The sequence below is a fragment of the Capricornis sumatraensis genome, chromosome 5 (assembly GCF_032405125.1).
Source record: "Capricornis sumatraensis isolate serow.1 chromosome 5, serow.2, whole genome shotgun sequence".
In the NCBI taxonomy this organism is placed as follows: Eukaryota; Metazoa; Chordata; class Mammalia; order Artiodactyla; family Bovidae; genus Capricornis; species Capricornis sumatraensis.
In genome coordinates, this window is record NC_091073.1 from 110,092,074 (window position 1) to 110,119,537 (window position 27,464).

Below are 27,464 nucleotides of genomic sequence, written 5' to 3' on the forward strand. Positions count from 1 at the left end.
GAATGGCTGTGATCCAAAAGTCTACAAGCAATAAATGCTGGAGAGGGTGTGGAGAAAAGGGAACACTCTTACACTATTGGTGGGAATGCAAACTAGTACAGCCACTATGGAGAACAGTGTGGAGATTCCTTAAAAACTGGAAATAGAACTGCCATACAACCCAGCAATCCCACTTCTGGGCATACACACTGAGGAAACAAGAATTGAAAGAGACACGTGTACCCCAGTGTTCATCACAGCACTGTTTATAATAGCCAGGACATGGAAGCAACCTAGATGTCCATCAGCAGACAAAGAAAGCTGTGGTACCTATACACAATGGAGCATTACTCAGCCATTAAATAGAATACATTTGAATCAGTTCTAATGAGGTGGATGAAACTGGAGCCTATTATGCAGAGTGAAGTAAGCCAGAAAGAAAAACACCAATACAGTATACTAATGCATATATATGGAATTGAGAAAGATAGTAACGATAACCTTGTATGAGACAGCAAAAGAGACACAGATGTATAGAACAGTCTTTTGGACTCTGTGGGAGAGGGCAAGGGTGGGATGATTTGGCGGAATGGCATTGAAACATGTATGTTATCATATGTGAAATGAATCGCCAGTCCAGGTTCTATGCATGGGACAGGGTGCTTGAGGCTGGTGCCCTGGGATGACCCAGAGGGGTGGGATGAGGAGGGAGGAGGGAGGCAGTTCAGGATGGGGAACACATGTACACCCATGGCTGATTCATATCAATGTATGGTAAAACCACTACAATATTGTAAGGTAATTAGCCTCCAATTAAAATGAATAAATTTATTAAAAAATAAAAAAAATAAAAATAAATGGTGAAAAAATAAAAAGCAGAGACATTACTTTGCCAACAGAGGTCTGTCTAGTCAAAGCTATGGTTTTTCCAGTAGTCATGTATGGATATGAGAGTTGGACTACAAAGAAAGCTGAGCACCAAAGAATTCATTCTTTTGAACTGTGATGTTGAAGAAGACTCTTGAGAGTTCCTTGGAAAACAAGGAGATCCAATCAGTCCATCCTAAAGGAAACTAGTCCTGAATATTCATTGGAAGGACTGATGCTGAAGCTAAAACTCCAATACTTTGGCCACCTTATGCAAAGAACTGATTCATTTGAAAAGACCCTGATCCTAGGAAAGATTGAAGGCAGGAGGAGAAGGGGATGACAGAAGTTTAGATGGTTGGATGTCATTACTGACTCAATGGACGTGAATTTGAGTAAGCTGTGGGAGTTGGTGATGGACAGAGAAGCCTGGCATGCTACAGTCCATGCGGTCACAAAGAGTCAGACATGACTGAGTGAATGAAATGAAATGAAATGAAATGAAATGAACTCCTGCCTAAGGAGAGTGCAGGCCTGACTGACCTAGAACAGAAGACAGAGGCCAACGCCAGCTGAAGGCTTGTGTGGGACTCAGAATACCAATGCTGCCTCTTCAGCTGTGTTTGGGAGCAGTAACTGGACTCCTTTGAAGAAAAACTATGAAAAAACTAGACAGCATATTAAAAAGCAGAGACATCACCTTGAGGACCAAGGTCTGTCTAGTCAAAACTATGGGTTTTTTTCCAGTAGTCATGTACAGATGTGAGAGTTGGACCATAAAGAAGGCTGAGTACCAAGAATTGATGCTTTCAAACTGTGGTGCTGGAGAAGACTCTTGAGAGTCCCTTGGACAGCGTGGAGATCAAACTAGTCAATCCTAAAGGAAATCAGCATTGCCTATTCATTGGAAGGACTGTTGATGAAGCTAAAGCTCCGATACTTTGGCCACCTGATGGGAGGCGATGACTCACTGGGAAAGATCGAAGGCATGAGGAGAAGGGGACGACAGAGAATGAGATGGTTGATGGCATCACCGACTCAATGGACATGAGTTTAAGCAAACTCTGGGAAATAGTGAAGGACAGGGAAGCCTGGCATGCTTCCATTCACCGTGCTGTGAAGAGTTGGACATGATTTAGTAACTGGAGAACAACAATAAAGTGGACTCCACACTGGGATATCTAAACGTATGCAGACCTGTCCAGTCTAACTTTGCTCTCTTTTTTCCAAGATCATATGTCCTTAAGACCCAAATCTCTATTTTCCTTCTGATTTATGCAGAGATATCTACATAATATTGGCAATCCATTCTGAATGGTCATAATTACTCTCTTCCAAGTTCTTTTTTTAACATCCTGATCCCTTCTCAGCCCCTATGAGGACATCTTTGGCAACTGACGCAAAATTTTGAGCGCTTGAGGCAATTCAGGTTTGCCAGAGTTAAGAGGCAAATCCCACCTACAATTGTCCTAGGTTTGCCATTCAGGGGCCCTAACTTTCAAGATGGAAACTCGGTTTCGTGGTTTCTACTGTGTTTACACCAATAGATATAATATGCTCTTGGTTTGATTTTAGCACTTTCTTCTTCCTCCTGGCTACTCCCCACGGCTTCTAGATCGTTTTTCTCCCTCTTGCTTTAAAACCCAGCTCCTTCCACACACCTGGCATGAGCATGTTCCCCTTCATCCGCCGTTGCCGTTGCTCCGTTCCCATCAGGCCTCGCCTTCTCATTCCATGCCCACAGCGATTAATCCTGTGACCATTCTTGGTGATTTCGTTGTCGTGTAGGCCATTTACACATGGTTTTGGTTTCTTAGTTTCTTGACCTCCTCCTCCTTTTTGCCTGCACCTCAGGTGCAGGTCCATGTTTACAGACCATATAATGAGCAACACATAAGTTCCTTCCAAATTTTATGCTTCAGTCATCTTTGCCTCCTTTCTTTCCATCTCATGAACTCCGCTTCCATCCCTCCTACCATCCCATTCACTGAACCTCAGCCCCTAAATCCAACAGACATGAAACTCCCAAGTTCTTAATTCTCACATTGTTTAAAACAGAGTTCAAGGTTTAGGACTATAATTTCAACCCCGGTTAAATCTAATGGATTGAAATATTTGTTTGAGATACCTAAAAAAATATATTCAGTTATTTATTATGGTTATGTTAGGTCTTGGTTGCTGCTATCAATAAGAAAATGGATAGATAAATTCTTGGAAATTCATCCAATTATTTTATACTAAACCAAATTTTGTATAGTTTATACTAAACTAAATCTATTGGATAAAATAGACAAGTATGTAAGACAAATTTTAGAAATGCAAGTCTAATACAGCACCACTCGATTTCATTTCAAATACAGGTAAAAGAACACTCTTTATCGGCTAACGAGGTAGATTGCAAGATCATTTACTAAATATGTCACCATGGACAATTACTTCGTCTCTCATCATTTTAGATTTCTCATCTTTGAAGCAGGAATAATAATTATAAATGCATTATGGTATTTTTAAAAGGTACTTTATAAAAAAACACTTAAAAGAATGGCTGAAACTTTTAAGCTTTCAACACACATACCCATTTATTTTCATTATTGTGTTTGATAAAATTCATATGCAGTAAAAGTATAAAAGCAAAAGAGGAAATAGACTCACCAAACTCAGACTAATTGTTACAAAAAGAAAAGACCAAGAAGGGATAGTAAAGAGCAGCTTACTTGGTTTGCTGTACTTTTCTCTAATTTAAAAAATGCAAAGCTAACTGGTCAAATGTTTAAATTTGCTCAAATTCCATTTTTAGAGATTTATTGCATTAGGAGTTGAAGAGATTATGGTCTGCACAATTCCTGTTGGTGTATCAAATCTTACTATTTCTAGGGTCTCCGAGTCACTCCCAAGTGTGGTCATTAGCTCTTACTGAGGCTAATCCACTAGTCCTTAGTCATTTGTGGACCCATAAATTCAAATTCAACAATATTCCTTCCCCCAAAATGTAATACTAGTTGCTTCACATATAAAAAGAATGCATCATTTTAATCTTCCAAGTAGATTGTTATAATTATGTGTTAATTACATCCAACAGATTTATTTGGGGTTATTAACAGTTCTATTCTCAATCCTATTCCTCAGTTCAAATGCAGAAGATGCGTTTTGGATGGTCCAGTTGCAGGCTAGGGTTTTTCCATTAAATATAAAGCTATACAATGGCAGCTACTTGTGGCCGGATATTTTCTGAGATCCTGGTTGATTACAACATCCCCATTCTTGGTAAGAGATTAAAAAAGTCAAGATCAAGCTTGATATTGAGTCTTCAGACAGTGAAAAGAAACCCATGGAAATAGCCTTTTTAGGTGTATTGTCATGGAATCATGTATATTTCCATGGTTCTTCTTGAAATCAGAGTGAACTGTCAGTAACTGATGAACTCTCAGATAGACATAATTTAGAGAATGTGATAATAAGCATGACTGGCCAGGCCCTCTCTCCTGAAGGAAAAATGAATGGGGAAGACTCTTAAGGAGAAATGGAATAGATCAAATGCACAGAGAAATCCCAAATTATTCAACATAATTATTGCAAAAGCCTAAAGAACACTTAGAAGAGCACTTGTGCCTGAAATACTGTCACGGGGAATTTAAAACTGCTAAGAGGATGGATGAGGCACTACAGTGGTTTGAAGTTATTCTTCCTTCTTACCATAGGATGGGAAGAGAGGGACAATATCTACAGTAGAAAGTTCTTACCTGCTTCTTCCTGTGTGATGGGCACTCCACTAGATGCGGAACACATTCCATTAGTACCCCACATTACAGCCAAGGAAACTCAAGGAGAAAGCTTGTGTGTAATTTTTCAAAAGTCACCCAGCTAAAAAATGGTGGAAAAGGGATCCAAAGACAGGAAATTTGAGACCAGATTCTCTTTAATCATTTGCAAACCACTAATAAACAAAAATAAAAGTATAGATTCACTAAACTGGAGAAAGAAAGATACATCTTTAGGAAAAGTGCTAAACTCTTAGAAGACTCAGTGTTCTTCTGCGGAAGGAAAAGGCAGCCTCCAGTCAGGAGAGACAGATTTCAAAGGAAAGGGGGAGTGCATTTGGGCTCAACTGCTCTCAAAGGTATTAGAAAAGACAGAACTGTTTTCTTAGCTGTTACCAAAGTTGACAAGAAAACTGGGCCCCCCAAAGCCCTTTGGGAAGATCCTCTGGAGGAGGGCATGGCAACCTATTCCAATATTCTTGCCTGGAGAATCCCCGTGGACAGAAGAGCCTAGTGAGTTGTGGTCCATGGGGTCACAAAGAGTGGGACATGACTGAGCTACTAAGCGCACACAAAGCCCTTGAGAATTAAATGCACAATCTTAGAGGTCACAGGGAAGATAGGAATTACTCTGAAAATCAACCTGATTGAAGGGCTAAGTACAATCTGGACTGTATCAACAGGGATTGAAGTGAAAATATTCACATTATTGTACAAACATTATCTATAGGCTATTTTAAAGGGCCATGCCTAATACACTTGCAAAATTACGATTCCTATGAAAGGCTTAGGAAAAAACGGGGTGTATTAAAGCAAAAGCATGTAAAACAAGAGAATGCCTTGTAGATGGGGTTGCTCAACCGGAGAAACTGAAAATATGCAATATTTGTTTTAATAGCGCTGGTTTTAGAGGACTCGGAGCTTAATTTCACATTTCTCACTAGGGAAGATAGCAGAGATAAAATCTACAAGAATGTATTAAAGAGATTAATGATTTGGGCCAGGATGCAAACATAACATTAAAGAAGGTATTCAATTCCAGTGACTGCTGCTAACACCACTGTGTCTGAGGAACAACAGAATGAATTTTAAAGGCATTTAAAATTTTTAGAACTTCGATTAAATCTTTCTTAAAGGATTAGGTAATCATGGAGGGAAATAAAATGATTAAATTGGGATCTTTCTGGTAGAAATAAAATGCTGTAATGGAAATACTATTCAAATCCTGGAGTGTTCCAGATTTGAAAAAAGAGTGTGAATTGACGAAAAATAATTAATGACTTAGACTGTTGTTTTCTAGAATTTCATAATGGAAGTAGTACTTATTTAAGTTTGGGGTGACTTTGAGTATTGGCATTTAATCATTGGAGAAGGCAATGGCACCCCACTCCAGTACTCTCGCCTGGAAAATCCCATGGATGGAGGAGCCTGGTGGGCTGCAGTCCATGGGGTCGCTAAGAGTTGGACATGACTGAACGACTTCTCTTTCACTTCTCACTTTCATGCACTGGAGAAGGAAATGGCAACCCACTCCAGTGTTCTTGCCTGGAGAATCCCAGGGACAGGGGAGCCTGGTGGGCTGGCGTCTATGGGGTCGCACAGAGTCGGACACAACTGAGCGACTTAGCAGCAGCAGCAGCAGCTCATCATGATGTCATTTTTTTTTTAAGATTTTTTTTGGATGTGGACCATTTTTAAAGTCTTTATTGAATTTGTTACAATATTGCTTCTGTGTTATTTTTTGGTTGTTTGGCCTTGAAGCAGGTGGGATCTTACCTCCCTGGACAGCAATCAAACCCATACCCACTGCATTGGAAGGTGAAGTCTTAACCACTGAGCCACCAGGGAAGTCCCTATGATGTCATGTAAGTGTGTCATCGAACCTCTGTTTGGTCATAATGGGGAATATAGCAGGAGAGACTGGAAAGGGAGAGGGAAACGGAGAGCTAATTCCCAGTGTTTCAGCCAGTCTCGCCCGTGAGTCCTGTAATTACTACACTGCTGTACACCATTTCATGTCCTGTGAGGCCCAGCCTAATTGCCCCCTGTGGCTCCAGGAGTAAATCCCGAAGAGCAGTAATTAATACTGGGGGGAGCCCCTTAAGAAGGTGGAAATAGAGTTGTCCTACCACATGGCTCATCTCTTGATCGTAGACACAATGGTCAAGTTCAAGGTGTTGCGGGAACACGAATCTTGAGAGTCTTAGGGGGAACATCTATTGCCCACTTTCATCTCTGGGAGTTCCTGGAGCAATATCCTAGCCCCTCTGCCGTCCCCTCCCTCTTCTCTTTGGTAAGAGAACTGAGTTATGATTAGAGACTTTTTTAAAGGAGGAATTCAGCAGGCTCAGACCAAACCTTCCTACTTCTATCTTGTGTTTCTCTTTTGTCTGCAAAGAAGATGCTTTCTATTCTCCTGGCTCAGAATTATGGTAAAATTAGTGAGCAGACTGTATTTAGTGGGGAAGACTGGCTGCTGGGGAAAAAGTAGTCGGGGGTATACCTTCATCTCAGAGGATATGAGCTACCACTCGGCGACACGTCTTAGCCCCACCTTTACTGGAGCCAATGCTGATGTTTGAATTTCAGTTTGGCTTCAGTCTCTCTCTTTCTCAAGTGTTTGATCTGAGCAACAGGATTATTTTTGAACTAAAATATGAACACAGATAACTCCCCATTGTCCATATACCAATGTAACAGCACAGTTCACCCTGGGTCTTGACAAAAGGTTCATTTCTAGTGACACTGCCCAACTGGCCACCAGGAGATGCTGTGGTTCCACATTCCTTGGTGGCTTGCTGGAAGAACTGGGAGAGCTGCCTGATGGTGGGGGTTACAGAGAAGCTCTAAATCTCATGGTCTCTGAATCATGAACCTGATTTGCAGACACTGAGCAGGTATTGGAGACAGAAAGATAGGGATCAAAGACTTCTATTCTTGTGCAAATGGGTTAAGACCCATAGTGAGCACGGACTTACAGGCAAGCCTGGGATGGACTGTATAGTCCATGGGGTTGCAAAGAGTTGGACACTGGGCAACTTTCCCTTTCAATTTCACTCTCTAGGATGGTTGCCATGTAAAGGAGCCAGTGATACACTGAACGTTACCACCATGCAGTCCAAATTAATACGTGTGTGTGTGAGAGAGAGAGAAAAAGGGAGAGAGAAGTGCAGAAGAAACAGAACCTGTGTGATTCCCATCCCCCTTTATCCTCAGCCCAAGTCTCATTAACCCACAGAGATGTGTGTTTAGGTGGGTCATAGGTAGATTGCAAAGAGTATGGCCAGTATTCTAATAGATGCCTCATGATACTGTAGATATTCTGTGGAACAAGAGGGCTGAGCAGGGGACATCTCTGTGACTTCAAGAGATGTCCCCTTCATGGTTAAAGTAATGGTCTTAATGGAAAGGAAGATCCTATTTTTCTGTAAGCTAATGAAGATCATCGAGCCAGCTCTCTGCTAAATTACTGAAAAAAATTTAGAAAATAAGTCCTCAAGGTCATTTCTCTCTGCTCCAGGGGGGCACCTCTTGAGCCTGTCAAGATGTGGGCAGAGAAGGAGATGGTTGGTAAATTTTTGTGTCCTGATAGAAGGAAAGCAAAACAGCTCCCGGGTCAGGACATAAGAGAAGCTGTTGGAATGGGCTTCCCTCTAAACCCAGCCTGGTCCCTTCCTACCACTGTTGGGGGCCTTTACGGCAGGGCCCCAAAGAGGACGGCCTGAACTATGTTCTAAGTCAGAGGGGCCCTGAGCCTTCAGAAGTCCACAAGAAGGTCTGTATCAGCAGAAAATGCACCAGGACCTGGGGTGACCCTAAGACTGATTTTTCTCTCCACGAGAGATTGGAGCACTTAGCACTTAGCACTTAGCACTTAGCTGGCTCACTCATATTCTGAACTTGTTATAGGCTCACAGCTTCTGTGTTTCACAACAGTTTGTATCTTATAGAAGATAAGTCCTGGACAGGAGAAAATCCACATCCCGAAGGCTGTGTCCTGATTTGCAATGTTTTCTATTTGTCTCTGCTGTTATTGCCCCTCCTAAAGAATCTGCCTGTCAATGCAGGAGACATGGGGTCGATCCGTGGATTGGGAAAATCCCCTGGAGAAGGAAATGGCAACCCACTCAATATTCTTGCTGGAAAATCCCATGGACAGAGGAGCCTGGCAGGCTGCAGTCCAAGGGATTGCAAGAGTCAGATATGACTTCGCAACTAAGCAACAGCAACAAAAAACCCTGTGTCCAGCTCTGCATTCTTCAACCTCAGGTTGCAAGATGCTCTCCTGAACCAAGTAAACACTGGACAGGGGAGTGGGCACTGCTGATTCCATAAAACTAAGAAAGTTTCACTATCATAATATTTCCAAGTAGCCAGTCATATGTTTCTCTCTGTCTCTTGACAGACTCTCGAGTTCGGGGAGTTAAGGAATGTGTTTCTGTGCCAACAGCCAAGACATGGAGCTAATGTGTTCCATTTCCTCTGTAAACAGAATCTTACTACTCTCCATACCCCCAAGAACTGGGTCATTTTCCAGAGTCTCATCCTCACCACCAGAAAGAGTTCATTTATGAGTATTGGTTGCCTTAGTACAAGGAGAGTCAAGTGTTAACCATCAAAGAGCCTTTTAGAGCTTTGCTAGGGGTTGAAGAAGATTAGAATGAACTGAGAGTGCTTTATTGCAGTTCTTCAAAGAAGGTTGAAGCCCTCATTTTTCATTGCACAACCCACACCAGGACCTGCAGGATTAAGGCAGTTCTGAGGAGTTGGACATGACTGAGCGACTGAACTGACTGAGATTCATCACAGAGGTAAGATGGCTTCCCTGGTGTCTCAGACAGTAAAGAAACTGCCTGCAATGCAGGACACCCAGGTTCAATCCTTGGAGAAGGAAATGACAACCCACTCTAGTATTCTTGCCTGGAGAATTTCATAGACAGAGGAGCTTAGCAGGCTATAGTCTGCCGGAAGCCAGTGTGAGGAATCCTGCCTGTGACAAGGTCATGAGGAAGGAAGCTGACATATGCAAGGCGTGATCAGACTTCAGGGGCCCCCCCCTGGCATTTCCTGAGCATGTACCCCCCAAAAATAAGAATCTGCCTGCTTTTCCACTCTTCTGATATTCTCTGGAAAAAGTCAAATCAGGGCTTTAGTCTTCTGCATTTGAAAGGGATGTTTCAGTTAAACCCCCTCTGATAGCTCTCTAGCTTGCCTAACAGGTTCCCTGGACCTCTTACAGCTTGTGAATTGCTTGCAGCCCCCAACCGCGAGAGGCACAAAGCTTAAAAGCATCTTAAAGATACAGAGCCTTTTCTAAAGAGTTAAAAATTATATTGGTAGAGGGTTTTCACTGTTGACTCAATGATTGCTGCCAGACCTCCATATTCTTTATCTTTTAGGCACCTGGGAGGATGTTAATCAATGTAAATGGGATATGGAAAAAGATATATAATAGTTTTGATGTTAGCAAAACTAGACTTTTGAGTTAATTACTTTTCTCTTTGTTATATATCACTGCACTCCTCTTGTGTCCTTGCTATATAAGAATGTAACTTTATTTAGTGCTTTCTAAATAAAGCACTGGACTTTGAGAAGATCAACACAAATAAGTCTTCTGGTTGACAAACCCTTATCAGAAAAAAGGCTGTAAAATGTTAATTGGTCCTTTTGGGCCAGAAGATGATGTAAATCACCTAAGACTTGTGTATACAATTAGGTATGCAGAGAGAAAAGCCTGGTTTTGATAAGAGTCTGCACTGCTAACGCTGCATAACTTTGTGTTACCCATTGATCTCCATGTTTTATCAAAAGTATTTAAGGCCTTCTGAACAATAGAGGCCAGAGCCAGTCACTGGACTGGTTTCCCCCCGTGTCTCTCTCTTTTTGCTCTTTGCTTTAACTTTAGGCTGAATTCCCATCTGGGGCGTGGAGGCTCGCCAAGTCTACTTACTTGCCCTGGCTGTTAAGACCCGCGTGAAAGGGAGCCTAAGGTGAGGCACCCTTAGATATTCAAGCAAGCGCTAGTGGCCCAACGTAGATGGTGCAAATTCCTTGTCTGGGATTTTATTGGCCTTCCACGTAATCCAAGTTATTCAGCCCTCTTTCTCCACTTAATTTTCCTACTACACTATTTCTTCCTAATCTAATCTTATATTTATTATATTAATAAATAAAGAAGTCTCTCCTTGCCAACGCCGTCCACGCTTCAAATTCCCTGGATCCAACGGGGCTGGACCCCGGCAATAGTCCACGGGGTCGCAAAGAGTCAGACACGACTGAGTGACTAACATTTCCTCTTTCTCTTTATGAGGTAAGATGGAGCCCCTTCATGGAAAAGGTGCAGACATATAGAGGCCCTGTGCTGCGGGCTGGGGATTATGCAGCATAGGGGCATTGGTCTCTAGCTTTTGCTGGGAATAAAATCTTCCCAAGCCAGTCTCTTTCCAAGACTTCCATTTATGCCCCTTAGAGATGAACATGGTGGCCAAGTACAAAGGCTTTGGGAGGAATCTGTGGCAAAGCTCTAACCTGGCAAGGATTTATTTTGATTTTCTATACCCAAGTGATAGTGAATGCCAGTAAGAGGCATGTTGAAGGTCTTAATATGTAAAGAGTAATTTACTGATGTCTGGAATTTGTGGTGCGAGTACCACAAATTCAAGCAGAAACGTTCAATGGACCATTGACATAGGACACACCAGAGAAGGCCAGAGGGGTGAGAACACCAGGGCTGGGAGAGGCGAGAGCTGGGGAAGGTGCTGGGGGGGGGGGCGGGGTCTGTGAATGAGCCAATACACCCTGGAAGAGTTGGGAACTGTTCAGTCGGTCTTTAGCAGAGAATGAACGTTCCCCTTTGGAGGGAGGTCCCCTGAGCAGGGCCAGAGAGTAGTGACCCTCCCAGGTCCCTCTCCGCTTTGCAGAGGACTCAGAAGCCCCGCCCTTCTGCTCACACTCACAAGAGCCTCATCTGGGGGAAGCCTCCTCCTGTGGGCATTTCCATGGCCACCAAGCTCCTCTTCTGTGTGGCCCTGTGTCTCCTGGGAGTAGGTAAGTCCCCAGAAATAATCTGCATTCTTGGATATTTCCCGTTATGATTCCAATCATGCTTCTGATTCTGTCCCCAAACTCTGTCCTTCTCCACAGGGCCCACGGATGCTGGAGTCACCCAGACCCCTAGGCATGAGATGACAGAAAAGGGACAGGCAGTCACTCTGAGTTGTGAGCCGATTAAAAGCCATGCTGCTCTTTTTTGGTACAGACAGACCTCGGTGCGGGGACTGGAGCTGCTGATATATTTCAACAACCAATCTCCTATCGACGAGTCAGGGATGCCAAAGGACAGATTCTTAGCTAAGATGCCTAACGCATCGTTCTCCACTCTGAAAATCCAGCCCACAGATCCTGGGGACTCAGCCACGTACTTCTGTGCCAGCAGCAAAGACACAGTGCTGCAGAGTCGCCCCGTCCCGAGCAGAAAACCTCTGCTTCCCCTTCCGGCTCAGCCCCCAGCATCATCAGCTGTCTTCCTAGGCTCCTCCCCTAGCAGCCCAGAGGTTCAGCCTTCTAGGGACCCTAGGGAAGGCAAGAATAGAATGAAACAACCCATCACGTTAGGAGACATTTGGGGGGAAGGCAAGAATAGAATGAAACAACCCATCACATTAGGAGACATTTGGGGGGAAGGCAGTAGAGGGCTTGGTTTCTGGCATTTCTCACGACTTTTCCACAGAGGCTGACAGTTCACTTGTTGCTGTCATTGTTCAGGCACTCAGTCCTGTCTGACTCTTTGTGACCCCATCGATTGTAGCATGCCAGGCTTCCCTGTCCCTCACCATCTCCCAGAGCCTGCTTAAACTCATGTCCATTGAGTTGGTGATGCCATCCAACCATCTCATTCTCTGTCATCCCCTTCTCCTCCTCCTGACAGTCCATGGCTAAGGGTAAATGTCACCCACTGGGCCTTCAAGTGATTATATAACCAGCAGATAAACTCAGTTTGAAAGAGCTTCTACAGAATGCTTGACTGGTGATCCTCAAAAGGGCTTCCCAGGTGGTTCTAGTGGTAAGGAACCTGCTTGCCAATGCAGAAGACGTAAGAGTCATGGGTTCGATCTCTGCATTGGGAAGATCCCCTGGAGAAGGGCATGGCAATCCACTCTGGTATTCTTGCTTGGAGAATCCCATGGACAGAGGAGCCTGATGGGCTACAGTCCATAGAGCTGCCCAGAGCTGGACACGACTGAAGGGACTGAACATGCGCGCATGATTCTCAAAACTGTCAAAATCATTCAAAACAAGAAAAGCCTGAGAAACCCTCATGGCTTGAAGAAATCTAAGAAGACAAGTCATCTAAATGTTCTGTGGAGTCCTGGATTAGATCCTCAAACAGAACAGTAGGAAAAAGAGGGAAATCAGAGTTTAGCCTGTAGCTGACTTGTGCATATGTTAAATCCTTGGTTCTGAGCAAAGAATCATGCTTATGCATGAAGTTTACAACAGGGGAAGTTGGATGAAAGGTAGAGAGGAACCATAGTATCTTTACAACTCGTAGGAAATAAGTTCTCCAGTGTTGGGTCTCCAGATTCCCTGGTAAACCAAGGGATGTTGCTGTTAATTGTCCTTGTTCCCCAGGCTCAGAGCACTCAGACAGATCCAGACTCAGCTGCTGCTTCTTGGTCTCCGTTCCAGTGCTTCCTGAACATCAGGCAGCGCAATGTAGGCTGAGTAGAAGCCTGCAACGCAGAAGTCCACAACCAGGGCTGGCCCACCGCTTCTTTGAGGCTCCCCTTCTGTCTCTGCACACCACCACCACACACACTGGGGTCACTGACTCCACCATCACTAGCTGCTGCGAGCTGTCAAACACTGAAGCTTAACGATGAAGAGAATGTATTACAGATTTATATACAAAGGGCTCAAGTTGATTCATTTAGTGTTACGGGGAAATGACACCCGTAAAAACTTCCCAAATGATCAGCAGAACATTTTGTATCGTGTGGCAGGCTGAATAATGACCTCTAGCCCACTCCACCGTCCCAAAGATGCCCATATATTCATCCCTGTAACCTGCGGATGTTGCCGTAGATGGCAAAAATGGACTTTATAGATGTGATTCAGCTAAAACTTTGAGAAGGGGCATTTATCTGGGATCATCCAGCTGGGCCTTAATGAGACCATGTGTATCTTTATCAGAGGGAGGCAGAGGAGATTTGATACAAATAGAAGAGGAAGAAGCCAGGTAACCACAGAGGCAAAGGTCGAACTCATAGGAGGTCAATACCTAGTTAAATGCATGAACAGGCCGATTTTTTTGGTGTCAGATCACCTCTCAGAGGCAGCCTTCTAATTGGGGAAAAATAAGCGTGCTCTTTCTTCTGTGCTTCGTTTCCCTAGAGGGAGCCACTGAGACTATGGACGCCTGCTCACAGGGTGACGTCAGTGCCAGCCCACCCCGTACAGGGCCCCCGGGACATGGATCTGCTTTCATTTCTGCTCCTACACGCAAGTCCCCTCATCTGGGAAAGCTCTCATTTTCATCTGGATCCTGCCGTGGTCTCCAGGCCTCTCCGCTTAGTGTCGCTGTGTCTCCTGGGAGCAAGTGAGTCCTTAGAAACGCGAACATCGCCCTGGGCGCTTTTCCTGCCTACCCCTGTCACGTATGTCCTTGTCTTCTCCCACAAGGTACATATCAACTGAAGTCGCCCAGTCCCCCAGCCACAGGGTCATAGAGAAGAAACAGGCTGTGAATCTGAGTTGTGACCCTATTTCTGGACATAATTCTCTTTTTCGGTACTACCATGCTGTGGGGACAGAAATGAAGCTTCTGATTTACTTCCTAAGAGAGTCTGTGCAGGACAACTCAGGGATGCCCAAAGGCCGATTCACAGCAGAAAGGACGCAAGGGACGTCTTCTACGCTGAGGGTCCACTCTGCAGAGCTGGGTGACTCGGGGGTTTATTTCTGTGCCAGCGGCCGAGACACAGTGCTTCAGAGTTCTGTCCTTGCTGTGCAAAACCACATTCTATCCGCTCCTCTCAAGTCAGGCAGCCCTGAACAGAAGTCTTTCCCTGTGCCGCCTCCCCAAGGAAGAGAGGAGGGGAAGAACTGGAATTAGCCGTTGAAACTCAAGAGTAGTTTTTAAAAATTTAACTGGGGATGTCTGTGACTTGGGAGACTCCTGGGTCTCCTCACACAGAACTCAGTCTGTCCAAATCTATTTGTTTTAATTTAGCTTATTGGTGTATAGATGGTGTGCAATGTTGTGTTAATTTCTACTGTACAGCAGTGACTCAGTTACACACACACACATATATACATTCTTTTTCATATTCTTTCCATTATGCTTCATTACAGGGTATTTACTAAAGTTCCCTGCTGTACGGCAGGGACTTTTTGTCTATCCACTCAATACATACTAGTTTGCATCTGCAGGTCCCAAACTCCCAGTCCATATGCAAGTCTACGTGTGTGTGTGTGTGTGTGTGTGTGTGTGTCTTATCCTGATGTAAAGCACAGTGGGTTTCTTGCCTACCTTGGCACTCTGATCTAAAAGAAATTGTGATGCTGATTGTAGCCACATGCTTATATTCCTTATTACATCACAAACAAGTGTCCCTGATAGAAATAAAAATCATGAATCAAAATGCATTTACTCTTTTAGTTTGCTCCCTGATAATGGAGATGATAAGTTTAAGTTACATTTGTCTAGCACACATCCATTATCCAATACATAAGAAAACCTCATTTTTGAGTGGAATAACCAGGTCAGTTATCATCAAGATAATTTCCCTTTATCTATAGGGTCTGATTTTTCTAACGTAAAAAGCATGGGTTAGTGCTAAACGCTAACGTGTGTCACCCATCCCGACCATTTGTGAGGTCGGGTCCAGTGGCTGCACTGGGGCTCCGCATCTTGGTGAGGCTTAGTCACTGGCGTGGCAGCCTGACGCTTCCAGATGCAGTCAGAGTGGAATGAGGGACTGGGTACATCTCTAAGCCCTGATGTGTCTCACCCTCACCCTTCGCCCAGGTTTGCTCGGACCAGGGTAGGAAGGCTGCTTCTAGGCACATTTCTACTGGCCATAAGGAGGCACTCTGTTGTCACTGACGGCTAAAAGGTGTAGATAATTTCTTTGATGCTCTCTGAAAAGTGGTCGTAAATAGAGGGATTCCAGGACCTAATTTCTGCATGGTGAGGAGAGGATAGTTTGCAAACATCAGACACCCATCTGTGATGCAGAGGGCAAAACACAAAGACGTTATCTCAACAGGACTTTAGCAAAAGCTATTCACGTGTTGGGGGCTTCCCAGTTTGCTGGTGATAAAGAACCTACCTGCCAGTGCAGGAGATGCAAGAGGTGCGGCATTGATCCCTGGGTTGGGAAGATGCCCTGGAGAAGGAAGTGGCTACCCATGCCAGTACTCTTGCCTGGAGAATCCCATGGACAGAAGAGCCTGGTGAGCTAGAGTCCATGAGGTCGCAAAGACTCCGACATGACTGAGCGACTTAGCACAGCACACACATTCACGTGCTGAGGAACCTCTGAACTATCTTATAGGAAAAAAATAAATGAGGAGCGAGAGGGAGAGGCCAGGATGAAATGGGGCAGATGCAGGAACAGGGGCAGATAAGGGAACATCACCTCTACTTTATACCGGATCCAGCCAAGCCCAGATGCCCCTGTCAAGCAGGAAGCTGTGTCCATTATCAGTGAGGGTGTCCTTGTGTTGGTGACATTGACGTCACAGGCAGACCTGCCTGTTTTTCTCTCAACCCAGAGACCAGAGTCTGTAACAGAGGTCTCCTTCCTGTCCCAGCCCTGCCATGGAGCCCAGCCATCTCCTCTGTGTGGCCCTGTGTCTCCTGGGAGCAGGTAAGTCCTGGTCAGGAAGGACATCTCTAACTAAAGCTTGTCCCCAGTTCTGTGCCTTTTGTCTACGGCAACAGCATGACTCTCTTGCACTCTACCTCTAAATCTTCCTCCTCCTCCACAGGTCACGTGGGAGCCATGGTCATTCAGAACCCAAGATACCTGGTTACCAGGCTGGGGAAACCAGTGGCCCTGAGCTGTTCTCAGAATATGAAGCATGATGCCATGTACTGGTACCAACAGGAGCCAAGCCAAGCACCAAAACTGCTGTTGTACTACTATGATAAAGAAATCACCAGGGAAAAAAACACCTCTGAAAACTTCCAGTCCAGCCGGCCTAACACCTCTCTCTGTTCTCTTGACATCCGCTCGGCAGGCCTGGGGGATTCAGCCGTGTATCTCTGTGCCAGCAGCAGAGACACAGAGCTGAAGCCTTCCCTGCCCTCTGTTCATAAACCTCTCTTTCCCAGAGCCAAGAGTCCCCTCTAGACCTGCCTCCCCTCTGGCAACCACGAGAGGAAGTGGTTTAAGGCTGTCATTATCTCCTCCGTAGATAGAAGTTGGATCTAAACCTACAAAACCCATTAACAGTTATGCCAGGAGTGGAAAAGCGGTTACTCTTACCCAACATTCAGTTGGTGGTAATTTCCCTGGATCATCCCTTCTGTTCTCTTCAGTAGAGTAATAGAATCTTTTTTCTTAGTTGTTTCTTTTAAAGCCTGAGTGGTTGACTCAGAAACATGTTTAAGGACAGACCCAAGCAAAAGGTAGCACCGCTTCCCTGAATTCTTGCCATTAGAGGAAACTGCCCTCATAAGCGTGCGAATGCAGTCTCACTGGTTTCTTATCAAGGAGGGAAAATTGATGGTAATGGTCTAGTTGCTAAGGCATGTCTGACTCTTGTGACCTCATGGACTGTCGGCCATCAGGCTCCTCTGTCCATGGGATTTCCCTGGCAAGAATACTGGAGTGGGTTGCCATTTCCTTCTCCCCTTCCCAACCTAGGGATTGAACCCAGGTCTCCAGCACTAAGCTGGATCTCCTGCATTGCAGGCAGATTCTTTACCAACTGACCCACCAGGGAAGCCCAGGGAAAATTAGAACTGCTAAAATTTTGTGCCAGATTTGAAGGCACGTGAATTGCCTGGGACATGCATTATGCACAGTGCCTCTGTCTATTTTTCCTGATATAAATCCGTCTATGAACCATTTAAGTGGCACAAATAGGTCTCGTGTCAAAATCGAGAAGGAGCACTGTGGAAGATGTGTTAAAATTACTAGAGTTTGCCCTATCTTTTTAATATTAATAAAAATACCAAATACCACAGCTTGTTTGAAAGAAAAGGGATTTCTGCACTCTACTATGAACAGCTTTCTGAAAGCCAGTATGTGTCCCACGTCCTTTACTAGGTTGAAATATTTATGGTGACTGATTGAATAAGTGGCACATGAGTGCATAAAGCTCATCAGTGCAGAAAGGAACTGGCATCTGCTAGCTCTGAGATGCCTGATTTAGAAGATGAGAGTGTTTTAATGCTGTGTCCCTGTTTTAATGCTGAAGGACACAGATATTCTTACTATGCAATAATGTGTTACATAACTGCATATAGCCATCAGTATCACAGGTGCCCAAGTCTTTAGTCAAGAGACCAAGAAGTACTGCCCTAGATCCAATTCTGGTGATGTTAGGTAAAAATCAGAGAAGCTGAAAACTAGCATCTGAGCCACCCACCATCTAACTCCCATGTTTTACTTTCCTCTTTCTTAACCCACCATACATTTGCACTGCTTTTCTTGTGAGTGATTAAACCCTTTGGCTCTTTATTCATCTACCCAGATGTCAAATTTTTCTTCTATAAAACGAAATGTTGGGCCTAGATTAATCTAGGGCCGCTCACATTTTATGGATCCATGGTACAGTCTAGAAAACTGACCCATGTTGAGTGTAATGGCCAAAGCATTCCACCAGGGGGCAGCAGATGAGCTGCCAACTGTTTGCTTCCGCAAACATTCCACTTCCTTTTGAATAAAAAGAGGGGAGAAATGAAGACCACGGGCTCATCTCATTTCAGGCCCAGGTGGAAGGTGATATGAGCCAACGAAATAAAATAAAGGAACGAAAGATAAAAAGTGGAGAGGGGAGTGGCACGAACTGTTTCGGAAGCTAAGGGCCTGTAAGGAGGGTTCAGTTCAGTTCAGTTCAGTCGCTCAGTCGTGTCCGGCTCTGCGACCCCACGAATCGCAGCACGCCAGGCCTCCTGTCCGTCACCAACGAAAGTTATTAATGTGTCAACACTGTCCCCCATATGGACACATTCTAAACTAGGTTGTGTGTATAGTTAAGAAATGATGCTCCACTCCACTGATGTACAAGATTAGTTCTAGAAATAATATTATTTTAGAGAAAATGCCTGTTGAGGGGAAAGGGAAGGAAGCCAAGGAGGCTGGGGAGGCCATCTGGCTGGGATGCAGATCCGACCTTGTGAGGAGAGAGGGACGGAAGGAAGGAGGAAGGGGAGGAAAAGAGAGGAAGGAAGAAACGCAGGGCTTCAGCTGCCCTTCCTTAAGTCGCGGTAGAGCTCTGAAGCTCTGTGTTGTCGTGGCCTGCCGCTCACCATGGGGGCAGGGACAGTGGCTCGCTTCTCTTGGAACGACACCCTTCTGCTCTCTGAGTGGGTCCCTGGGTGGGGTCTTCTCAACCTGCCCCCCCTCCCAGAATGGAACCTCTACCCTATGGGCAAGTCAGAAAGAGGAAGACTGGGGCCTTGTGTTCTTGGCCTGTTATTTCTGGAACAGAGTCCGCCCTTTGAATAGGTGCTGGTGGAAGGAGGGAACACAGACCTCTGGGCTGGACTGGCCAGGAACAGAGTTTCTACACTGCAGATCTGGAGGGGAGGAGCATTGCTGGCAGCTGGCCCCTCCCCGGGAGAGACTCGGGGATCCTGGTGTTCTGGACCACATCCCCATGGGCTAGAGCTTCTGTCACAGAGCGACGGCCAGAGTCATGGCTCAGTGACACAGAATCACAAGGCTTCTCCCAAGATTTAGAAGATTTCCTTGGGTAACCGTTTCTCCATTTGCTGTATGCTCTTGGGACAATTTTCAGAGGCTACAAATGCTTGTGTCTAAATGTTCAGCCATCATGCCATGTTCTTTGGAAATGAGGTATTCAGAGCTCCTCAAGCTGTCATCCTGGAGGTGCTTTTCGCCAGTACAAGTGTTCACATAAATAGGTGGCCAGGCCCTGGGTTATAATTTGCCAACCCCTGCTTGAGCCTCATTTTGTCCCAGGACAAAAGCATGGCCGTTCTGGGAGTACTGGTGAATCTTTTCTGAGCTTTCTCTCTAATGTTTATTAGTTCCGTTCTACAGAGACACAGACTAGTCCTGAGTCAAAGTGTATTACGATCCCTACAAAGGCTTCTGGAGCTTTTGGTGCAGCTTCTTCCTCTCTGGTAGTCTTCCTCCCAAACTGTAGGCGCTTTTGTTGCCTCTATCTTCTAACCTCTGTCTCATCACATTTACCTTCTCTGTTTTTCCTCCACACTTGTTACGTGTCCGATTCTGTGTGACCCCATGGACTGCAGCATGCCAGGCTTCCCTGTCCATTCCCAATTCCCAGAGTCTACTCAAACTCATGTCCATCAGGTCGGTGATGCCATCCAACCATCTCATCCTCTGTCGTCCCCTTCTCCTCCCACCTTCCGTCTTTCCCAGCGTCAGGGTTGGCTCTTCGCATCATCCCTCCTCACTATGTACAGATTTCCCCCCATTCTTTTCTCGTCTTGGAAGAATCAGTCTCGTGCTGGCTGTTTTCCAAAGACTGAGTACGGTTGTTTCCTATATTCTATTTTTTCACTGGCACAGAGTAGGATTCTAAATTTAACGGATAGATTTAGGTTCTGGTGACTGCATTTGATAACATAATACATAGGAAATGATAAATCTGATGGGAGATGATGTGAATGAAACTGAGGGAAGAGAAATTTCCAGGACCTAATGGATAGTCTGTAGTCAATGCTGTCAAATGCTTCAGCGAAATCAAGCAGGCAGAGAAAAAAATTAAGTTTGGGAGCTTCCCTGGTGGCTCAGTGGTAAACAATGCACCTGCCAATACAGGAGACATGGGTTTGATCCTTGATGTGGGAAGACCCCACATGCTGTGAAGCAGCGATGCCCATACACCACAACTATTGAGTCTGTGCTCTAGAGCCAGGAAATGCAACTACTGAGTACATGTGCCGGAATTGCTGAAGCCTGGAGAAGGCGATGGCACCCCGCTCGAGTACTCCTGCCTGGAAAATCCCATGGATGGAGGAGCCTGGAAGGCTGCGGTCCATGGGGTCGCTAAGAGTCAGACACGACTGAGCAATTTCACCTTCACTTTTCACTTTCATGCACTGGAGAAGGAAATGGCAAGCCACTCCAGTATTCTTGCCTGGAGAATCCCAGAGACAGGGGAGCCTGGTGGGCTGCTGTCTATGGAGTCACACAGAGTCGGACACGACTGAAGCAGCTTAGCAGCAGCAGCAGCAGCGCACACTCTTGAGCCCCTGGTCTGCAGCAAGAGATGCCACCGCAATGAGAAACCCACGCACTGCAGCTCAAGAGTAGCCCCCATTCTCTGCAACTAGAGCAAAGCCCGCCCAGCAATGAAGACCCAGCACAGCCAAAAATAAATAAAATAGAATAATTTGAAAACATAAGTTTTTGTCCTAGTAAATATACCATACTAATCTGTAGAGGAATCGTTTTATAAGCATAGATAGAGTGGAAATACACCATAGGAAAGCTGAAGGTGGCATCTAAAGGAGTAACTTCTTTGTGCCGAAAGCAAACGCCTTTATATAAATTTCACTGAGTTCCAGGAAGTGATCACATCACAGAGGAGCCGCTCACAGGGGATGAAAGAGCCTCAGAGAAACCCGCTTGCCTCTGCCCTTTTCCTGATGCTGCCATGAGCCCCACACTCACCTGCTTCACAGTCCTTTGTCTCCTGGGTGCAGGTGAGTCCCTGTTTCGATCTGGCCAGTGCCCTGCTCTCAGCCTTTCATCCAGGTCATCAGACCCCCGCCAAGGCTAAGTCTCCAACTTCTGTGTGCTTTCTTCACAGGTTTCCTTGAGGCAGAAGTCACCCAGACTCCAGGGCACCTGGTTCAAGGGAAAGGACTGGAAGTGGAAATGTATTGTGTTCCCAAAAAAGGACATATTTATGTTTTCTGGTATCAGCAGATCCTGGCAAAAGAGTTCAAGTTCTTGATTTCCTTCCAAAATGATAAAGTCTTGGATGATAAAGAGATGCCCAAGAAGAGATTTTCAGCTGAGTGCCCCTCAAACTCACCTTGTAGTCTGAAGATCCAGCCTGCAGAGCCGCAGGACTCAGCTATGTATTTCTGTGCCAGCAGTGATTGCACAGTGAGAAATATTGGCTAAGCTTAATGCACAAACTCAACCCAGGCTCAGCTCAGGAAGCAGGTGGTACAATAGGCTGAAAGGAAATAACGGACAAGAACCAGAGCAATCTTAAGCCATATCGACATTTCTTGCAAGGCTGAATGTATTATTGTACATCTTATAAAATCTTAAAACAAGACACAGGCATTCTTTTGGAATGAAGTCCTGAAACTGTGACATGGTAGATTTGATGACTCCTTTCTTTTTCCAACTTGTTGGCTCCATTTATTCTCCCTTATTATAAACTGTCTCCTCTATTGCTTAGATTTCATAGTAAGTTGTTCAGTCACTCAGTCATGTCTGACTCTTTGTGGAGTGGACTACACTCATGGACTGCAGCACGCCAGGCTTCCTGTCCTTCACCATCTCCCGGAGCCCGCTCAAACTCATGTCCATTGAGTCAGTGATGCCATCCAACCATCTCGTCCTCTGTCACCCCCATTTCCTCTTGCCTTTAGTCTTTCCCACATCAGGGTCTTTTCATAGTATGTAGAAGATTATAGATTCAGATGTCAGCCCTCCAGCCCCATTAAGGACCAACTTTCTCTCATGTTAGATTCCAAATCTAGAAAATCAGGGGAAAGATGGTCCTGTTTTACTTGAAAACATGCTTTTGGAAAATACATTAGCCAAAGGGGTTGGGCTATTTTGAACAACATGGAAGCTGAGGCTTTGTCACTTTGACTTTATAGATCAAAAATTGCAAAGAGAGGAATTCTTTAGTTAGGAAACAGGACACCCAAGAGATGGTCATCACACATGAAGTATGAAGGATAATTAATGCATTTGCTGGACACAGAAAACCTAGGAAAACAGAAAGAACTAGAGAAGGGAGCAGATCCTTAGTTTCTAAAATAATAGCCCATGTGAAGATTCTGGTTAATATCATTTTTAAGGCATTAAATCCAGGTAACACAAAAAAACATGTTAATTTTATGTGTGACCATATCAGACCCCATAGTCACCAATTATATTCTATGGAGTTGATGGAGGAGATAGATTAATATGTTCACAGCAAAAAAATACCTGATGTGCAGACAACTGAAATCCAGATAATTGAAAAACCCTCAGGTATCTGACCCAAGTTGTAATGAGGGACAATACAATCCACATCAGTGTAAGTGAAGGGAGCTGGGGAGGTCATTGCCATGACAAGGAACAGTTAGAGAATTCAAAATTCCTCTGTTAAAATCTAATGATCCATTCTTTTTACAAATCTGATCATTTAGCACCACATAACAGAAGTTTATTTCCTCTTTCTAGTCATATCTGTTCTTATTTCACTATAAGCTGAACCAAATGTGTTATTCCCAGAAGTCCAAATATAATCCTTTTTTTCTCAGGCAAAATTTCATTCTGACCCTCTGAAACAGAAACTCAGAGAAATGTTCCTTAGTGTCCCTTTTTGTTCCTCTCCAAATCCAGTCTTACTCTTGATCACCAGCACTTTTGTTTTGTCACAGAAGAGTCACTCCTTTGAATGCTATCTTTGGCTTTTTACGGGGGTATTCCCATTCTTATGAAACTATTAAATATTCAGTTCAGTTCAGTTCAGTCGCTCAGTCGTGTCTGACTCTTTGTGACCCCATGAATCACAGTACGCCAGGCCTCCCTGTCCATCACCATCTCCTGGAGTTCACTCAAACTCACGTCCATCGAGTCCGTGATGCCATCCAGCCATCTCATCCTCTGTCGTCCCCTTCTCCTCCTGCCCCCAATCCCTCCCAGCATCAGAGTCTTTTCCAATGAGTCAACTCTTCGCATGAGGTGGCCAAAGTACTGGAGTTTCAGCTTCAGCATCATTCCTTCCAAAGAAATCCCAGGGCTGATCTCCTTCAGAATGGACTGGTTGGATCTCCTTGCAGTCCAAGGGACTCTCAAGAGTCTTCTCCAACACCACAGTTCAAAAGCATCAATTCTTCGGTGCTCAGCTTTCTTCACAGTCCAACTCTCACATCCATACCTGACCACTGGAAAAACCATAGCCTTGACTAGACAGACCTTAGTCGGCAAAGTAATGTCTCTGCTTTTGAATATGCTATTTAGGTTGGTCATAACTTTTCTTCCAAGGAGTAAGTGTTTTTTAATTTTATGGCTGCAGTCACCATCTACAGTGATTTTGGAGCCCAAAAAATAAAGTCTGACATTGTTTCCACTGTTTCCCCATCTATTTCCCATGAAGTGATGGGACCAGATGCCATGATCTTAGTTTTCTGAATGTTGAGCTTTAAGCCAACTTTTTCACTCTCCACTTTCACTTTCATCAAGAGGCTTTTTAGTTCCTCTTCACTTTCTGCCATAAGGGTGGTGTCATCTGCATATCTGAGGTTATTGATATTTCTCCAAGCAATCTTGATTCCAGCTTGTGCTTCTTCCAGCCCAGCGTTTCTCATGATGTACTCTGCATAGAAGTTAAATAAGCAGGGTGACATTAAATATTGAAACTCCTAAATATTAGAAGCATATATTTTGCTGGAATAAAGACTTATTTTTGTTTCTCTGCTGCCTAATCTATTTGAAGGATTTGACAATACTGACTATACCCTAGGCCCTGGAAATTTCTCTTCCTTCACCTTCATTCACATCATTTTCAATTAGGTTTCTTGTTTCCTATCTATTTTTTAACTCAATTTTCAGAACATGAATGTGTCCATTAAATATTCCCTTTCCCAGGCTTCCCTGTAGCTCAGACAGTAAAGAATCTGCCTGTAAGGCAGGAGACCCAGGTTTGGTTCTCAGATCAGGAAGATCCCCTGGAGAAGAGAATGGCAACCCACTCCAGTATTCTTGCCTGGAGAATTCCACGGACAGAGGAACCTGGTGGACTACAGTCCATGGGGTCACAAAGAGTCGGGCATGACCTAGTGACTAACACTACTATACTACTTCCCAGGAAATTCTTGTTCTACTTCAATTTTAACATGTAATTTAATGCATTGGGTGTCTTTTTTAGTCAGTTTAGCCTATTGAGAATCTCTACTTGAAAAAAATGTAGTGTGATCTGAGACAACTTGCCTCACCTGAGGGACAGAATAAACAGGTAAGTTCTAGGACAGCATCAGGATTTCAGAGGCAAAATTTCTGGGGTGGGTTATAGGAATGCATATAATTTTGCCAAGACCCTGGTGATTTTTTATTCATATTAAAATTTGAGAATATATGTCAAGAGAACTTTATATGATAGATAGAATTGCAACCCTTGTGTAGAGCTCTACCATTCTCTTCTTGATCTTTTTTTTTCTTTAATTTTCACTCTCTTCTTTTCCCTTTTCTATTTCTTCTTGCTTCTTTTTGTTGTTGTTAGAATGATTTCTATATTTGGTACATAACAGGATGCTGCTAAGATAGTTCCCCATGAAAGGAGAGACATAACTACAGCTAAATAATTTAAAATTCTAGATTAGTATTAAAGACACCCACTCATTTCTGATGAAAATTTTGCAGCACGTGCTTCAGTGTCAAATGAAAAAACATATCCCAGAATTGCTGGCAGAGTCACTTCCTGATTCTCCTCCAGGTCTTCAGGGGTCCTGCCTGCCGGTCTTGTTCCAGGTTGATGTCAGAGGACTCGGTTGGCAAGTACTGTGATTCCATGACCCAGCTTCTCTGGAGTAATGGGGCCAGGGTTTGGCAGCAGTCTCTGGACTCAGAGATTGAATTAAATCCAACAGAGATGTCTCATACCTGCTAGTGCTGGAGGGTCTCCTGTGGAGGAGTGGGTTGGCAGGGGCTCATCACAGGGATGGGGTACTGCCAGCAGCAGTCCTGGAAGGTCCCCCTTGGCATAAGCCCTCCTGAAGGTCGCCATCAACCCTACCACAGAGTGTGCAGACCCTAGGGCTGGGTCACCCCAGGTCAGCCAGCCAACAGGGAGAGGGTGCAAACTTCTTATGGTTTTCTTAAACTTCCACTTTCCTAAGAGCCCTCAAGTGGGTTTGGAGCCTGTTCACATCGTCCAGGTAACAAAATCAACAAGAGGTCAAACATTTGGACTGAGGGTTCCCTGTCTCCTGCAGAAGGTGCCCCTCAGGCTGTGGGTGTTGTCAGTGGGGCCCACGGTCTGCAATGCTCTTTGCTGCTGTGCGTCAGAAACCAGTGCCGGGAGAGCTCTTTGTACTCTGACCCTGCCATGGACATGAGGCTCCTCTGCTGGGAGACCTGCCTCCTGGGGGAGGGGATTTCGAGGGTGCATGAGGACCTGTGTAGAAGATGTTTCCTAGAGCCACAACAGAAGCACTCTCTGTGCTTCTCTCTCTTCCCACAGGACACGCAGACCCTGGGGTCAGCCCAATACCACCTACTGGATCACAGAGATGGGACGGGGTGAGTCTTAGATAGGATCCAATTTCTGGTTACATCAGTTCAGTTCCGTTCCGTTCATTTGCTCAGTTGTGTGAGACTCTTTGCAACCCCATGGACTGCAGCATGCCAGGCTTCCCTGTCCATCACCAACTCTCAGAGCTTGCTCAAACTCATGTCCTTTGAGTCAATGATGCCATCCAACCATCTCATCCTCTGTCGTCCCCTTCTCCTCCTGCCTTCCATCTTTCCCTGCATCAGGTCTTTTCCAATGAGTCAGTTCTCATCAGGTGGCCAAAGTTTTGGAGCTTTATCATCAGTCCTTCCAGTGAATATTCAGGACTGATCTCCTTTAGGACGGACTGGTTGGATCTTGCCATCCAAGGGACTTTCAAGAGTCTTCTCCAACACCACAGTTCAAAAGCATCAATTCTTTGGTAATCAGCTTTCTTTATGGTCCAGCTCTCACATCCATACATAACTACTGGAAAAACCATAGCTTTGACTAGGTGGACCTTTGTTGGCAAAGTAATGTCTCTGCTTTTTAACATGCTGTCTAGGTTGGTCATAGCTTTTCTTCCAGGGAGCAAGCATCTTTTCATTTCATGGATGCAGTCACCATCTGCAGTGATTTTGGAGCCCAAGAAAATAAAGTCTGTCACAGTTTCCATTGTTTCCCCATCTATTTGCCAGGAAGTGATGGGACGGGATGCCATGATCTTCATTTTTTGAATGTTGAGTTGTCTGGTCACATAGTTGTTGAGGATGTCTGGTCACATATTTCTTTACAAAATGTGAGGCTGGAGATGGAGTTTCTGTTTCCTTCCATATTCCCGAAGCACTGCAGCTGAGTCAGGATGCCCATGGATGGATTCTCAGCCGAAAGACCTAAGGGCACCCATTCTCTCCTGAAGCTCCAGCTTGCGGATCCAAGGACTCAGCTGCGCATCTCTGAGCCAGGCAGCCCTGGTGCAGTGTGGCTGAGTCAGTTTCCTCTGGTGCAGGCTCCCTGGCCTCTCTTCTCCCCCTGGGCTCTAGGATGGTATTTGAAAAGGCCCTTCCTCACCTTTCCGCCTCAGAGGAAAGCAGCAGCTTGATGGCTGTGATTCTAGCTGCTACCAGCAGGGAGCCAGACTGTAAATTCTGTCTTGAATTATCCTGGTGGATGTGCTTTGGGACTTGGGCTTCTGAAATTCCTAACAATAATGCAGAATTGGGCAGTCTGTGGTTAGGCCTG

General features: G+C 44.8%; 1 gene segment (V, D, J or C); it reads left to right on the forward strand.

Annotated features, from left to right (window-relative positions):
• Positions 1-27,464, forward strand: part of LOC138080030 (T cell receptor beta constant 1-like) — a 182,497-nt gene that overhangs the window by 46,580 nt on the left and 108,453 nt on the right. Inside the window, 1 exon segment of the C gene segment in view lies at positions 24,649-24,659. Coding sequence covers positions 24,649-24,659 — 11 coding nt within the window.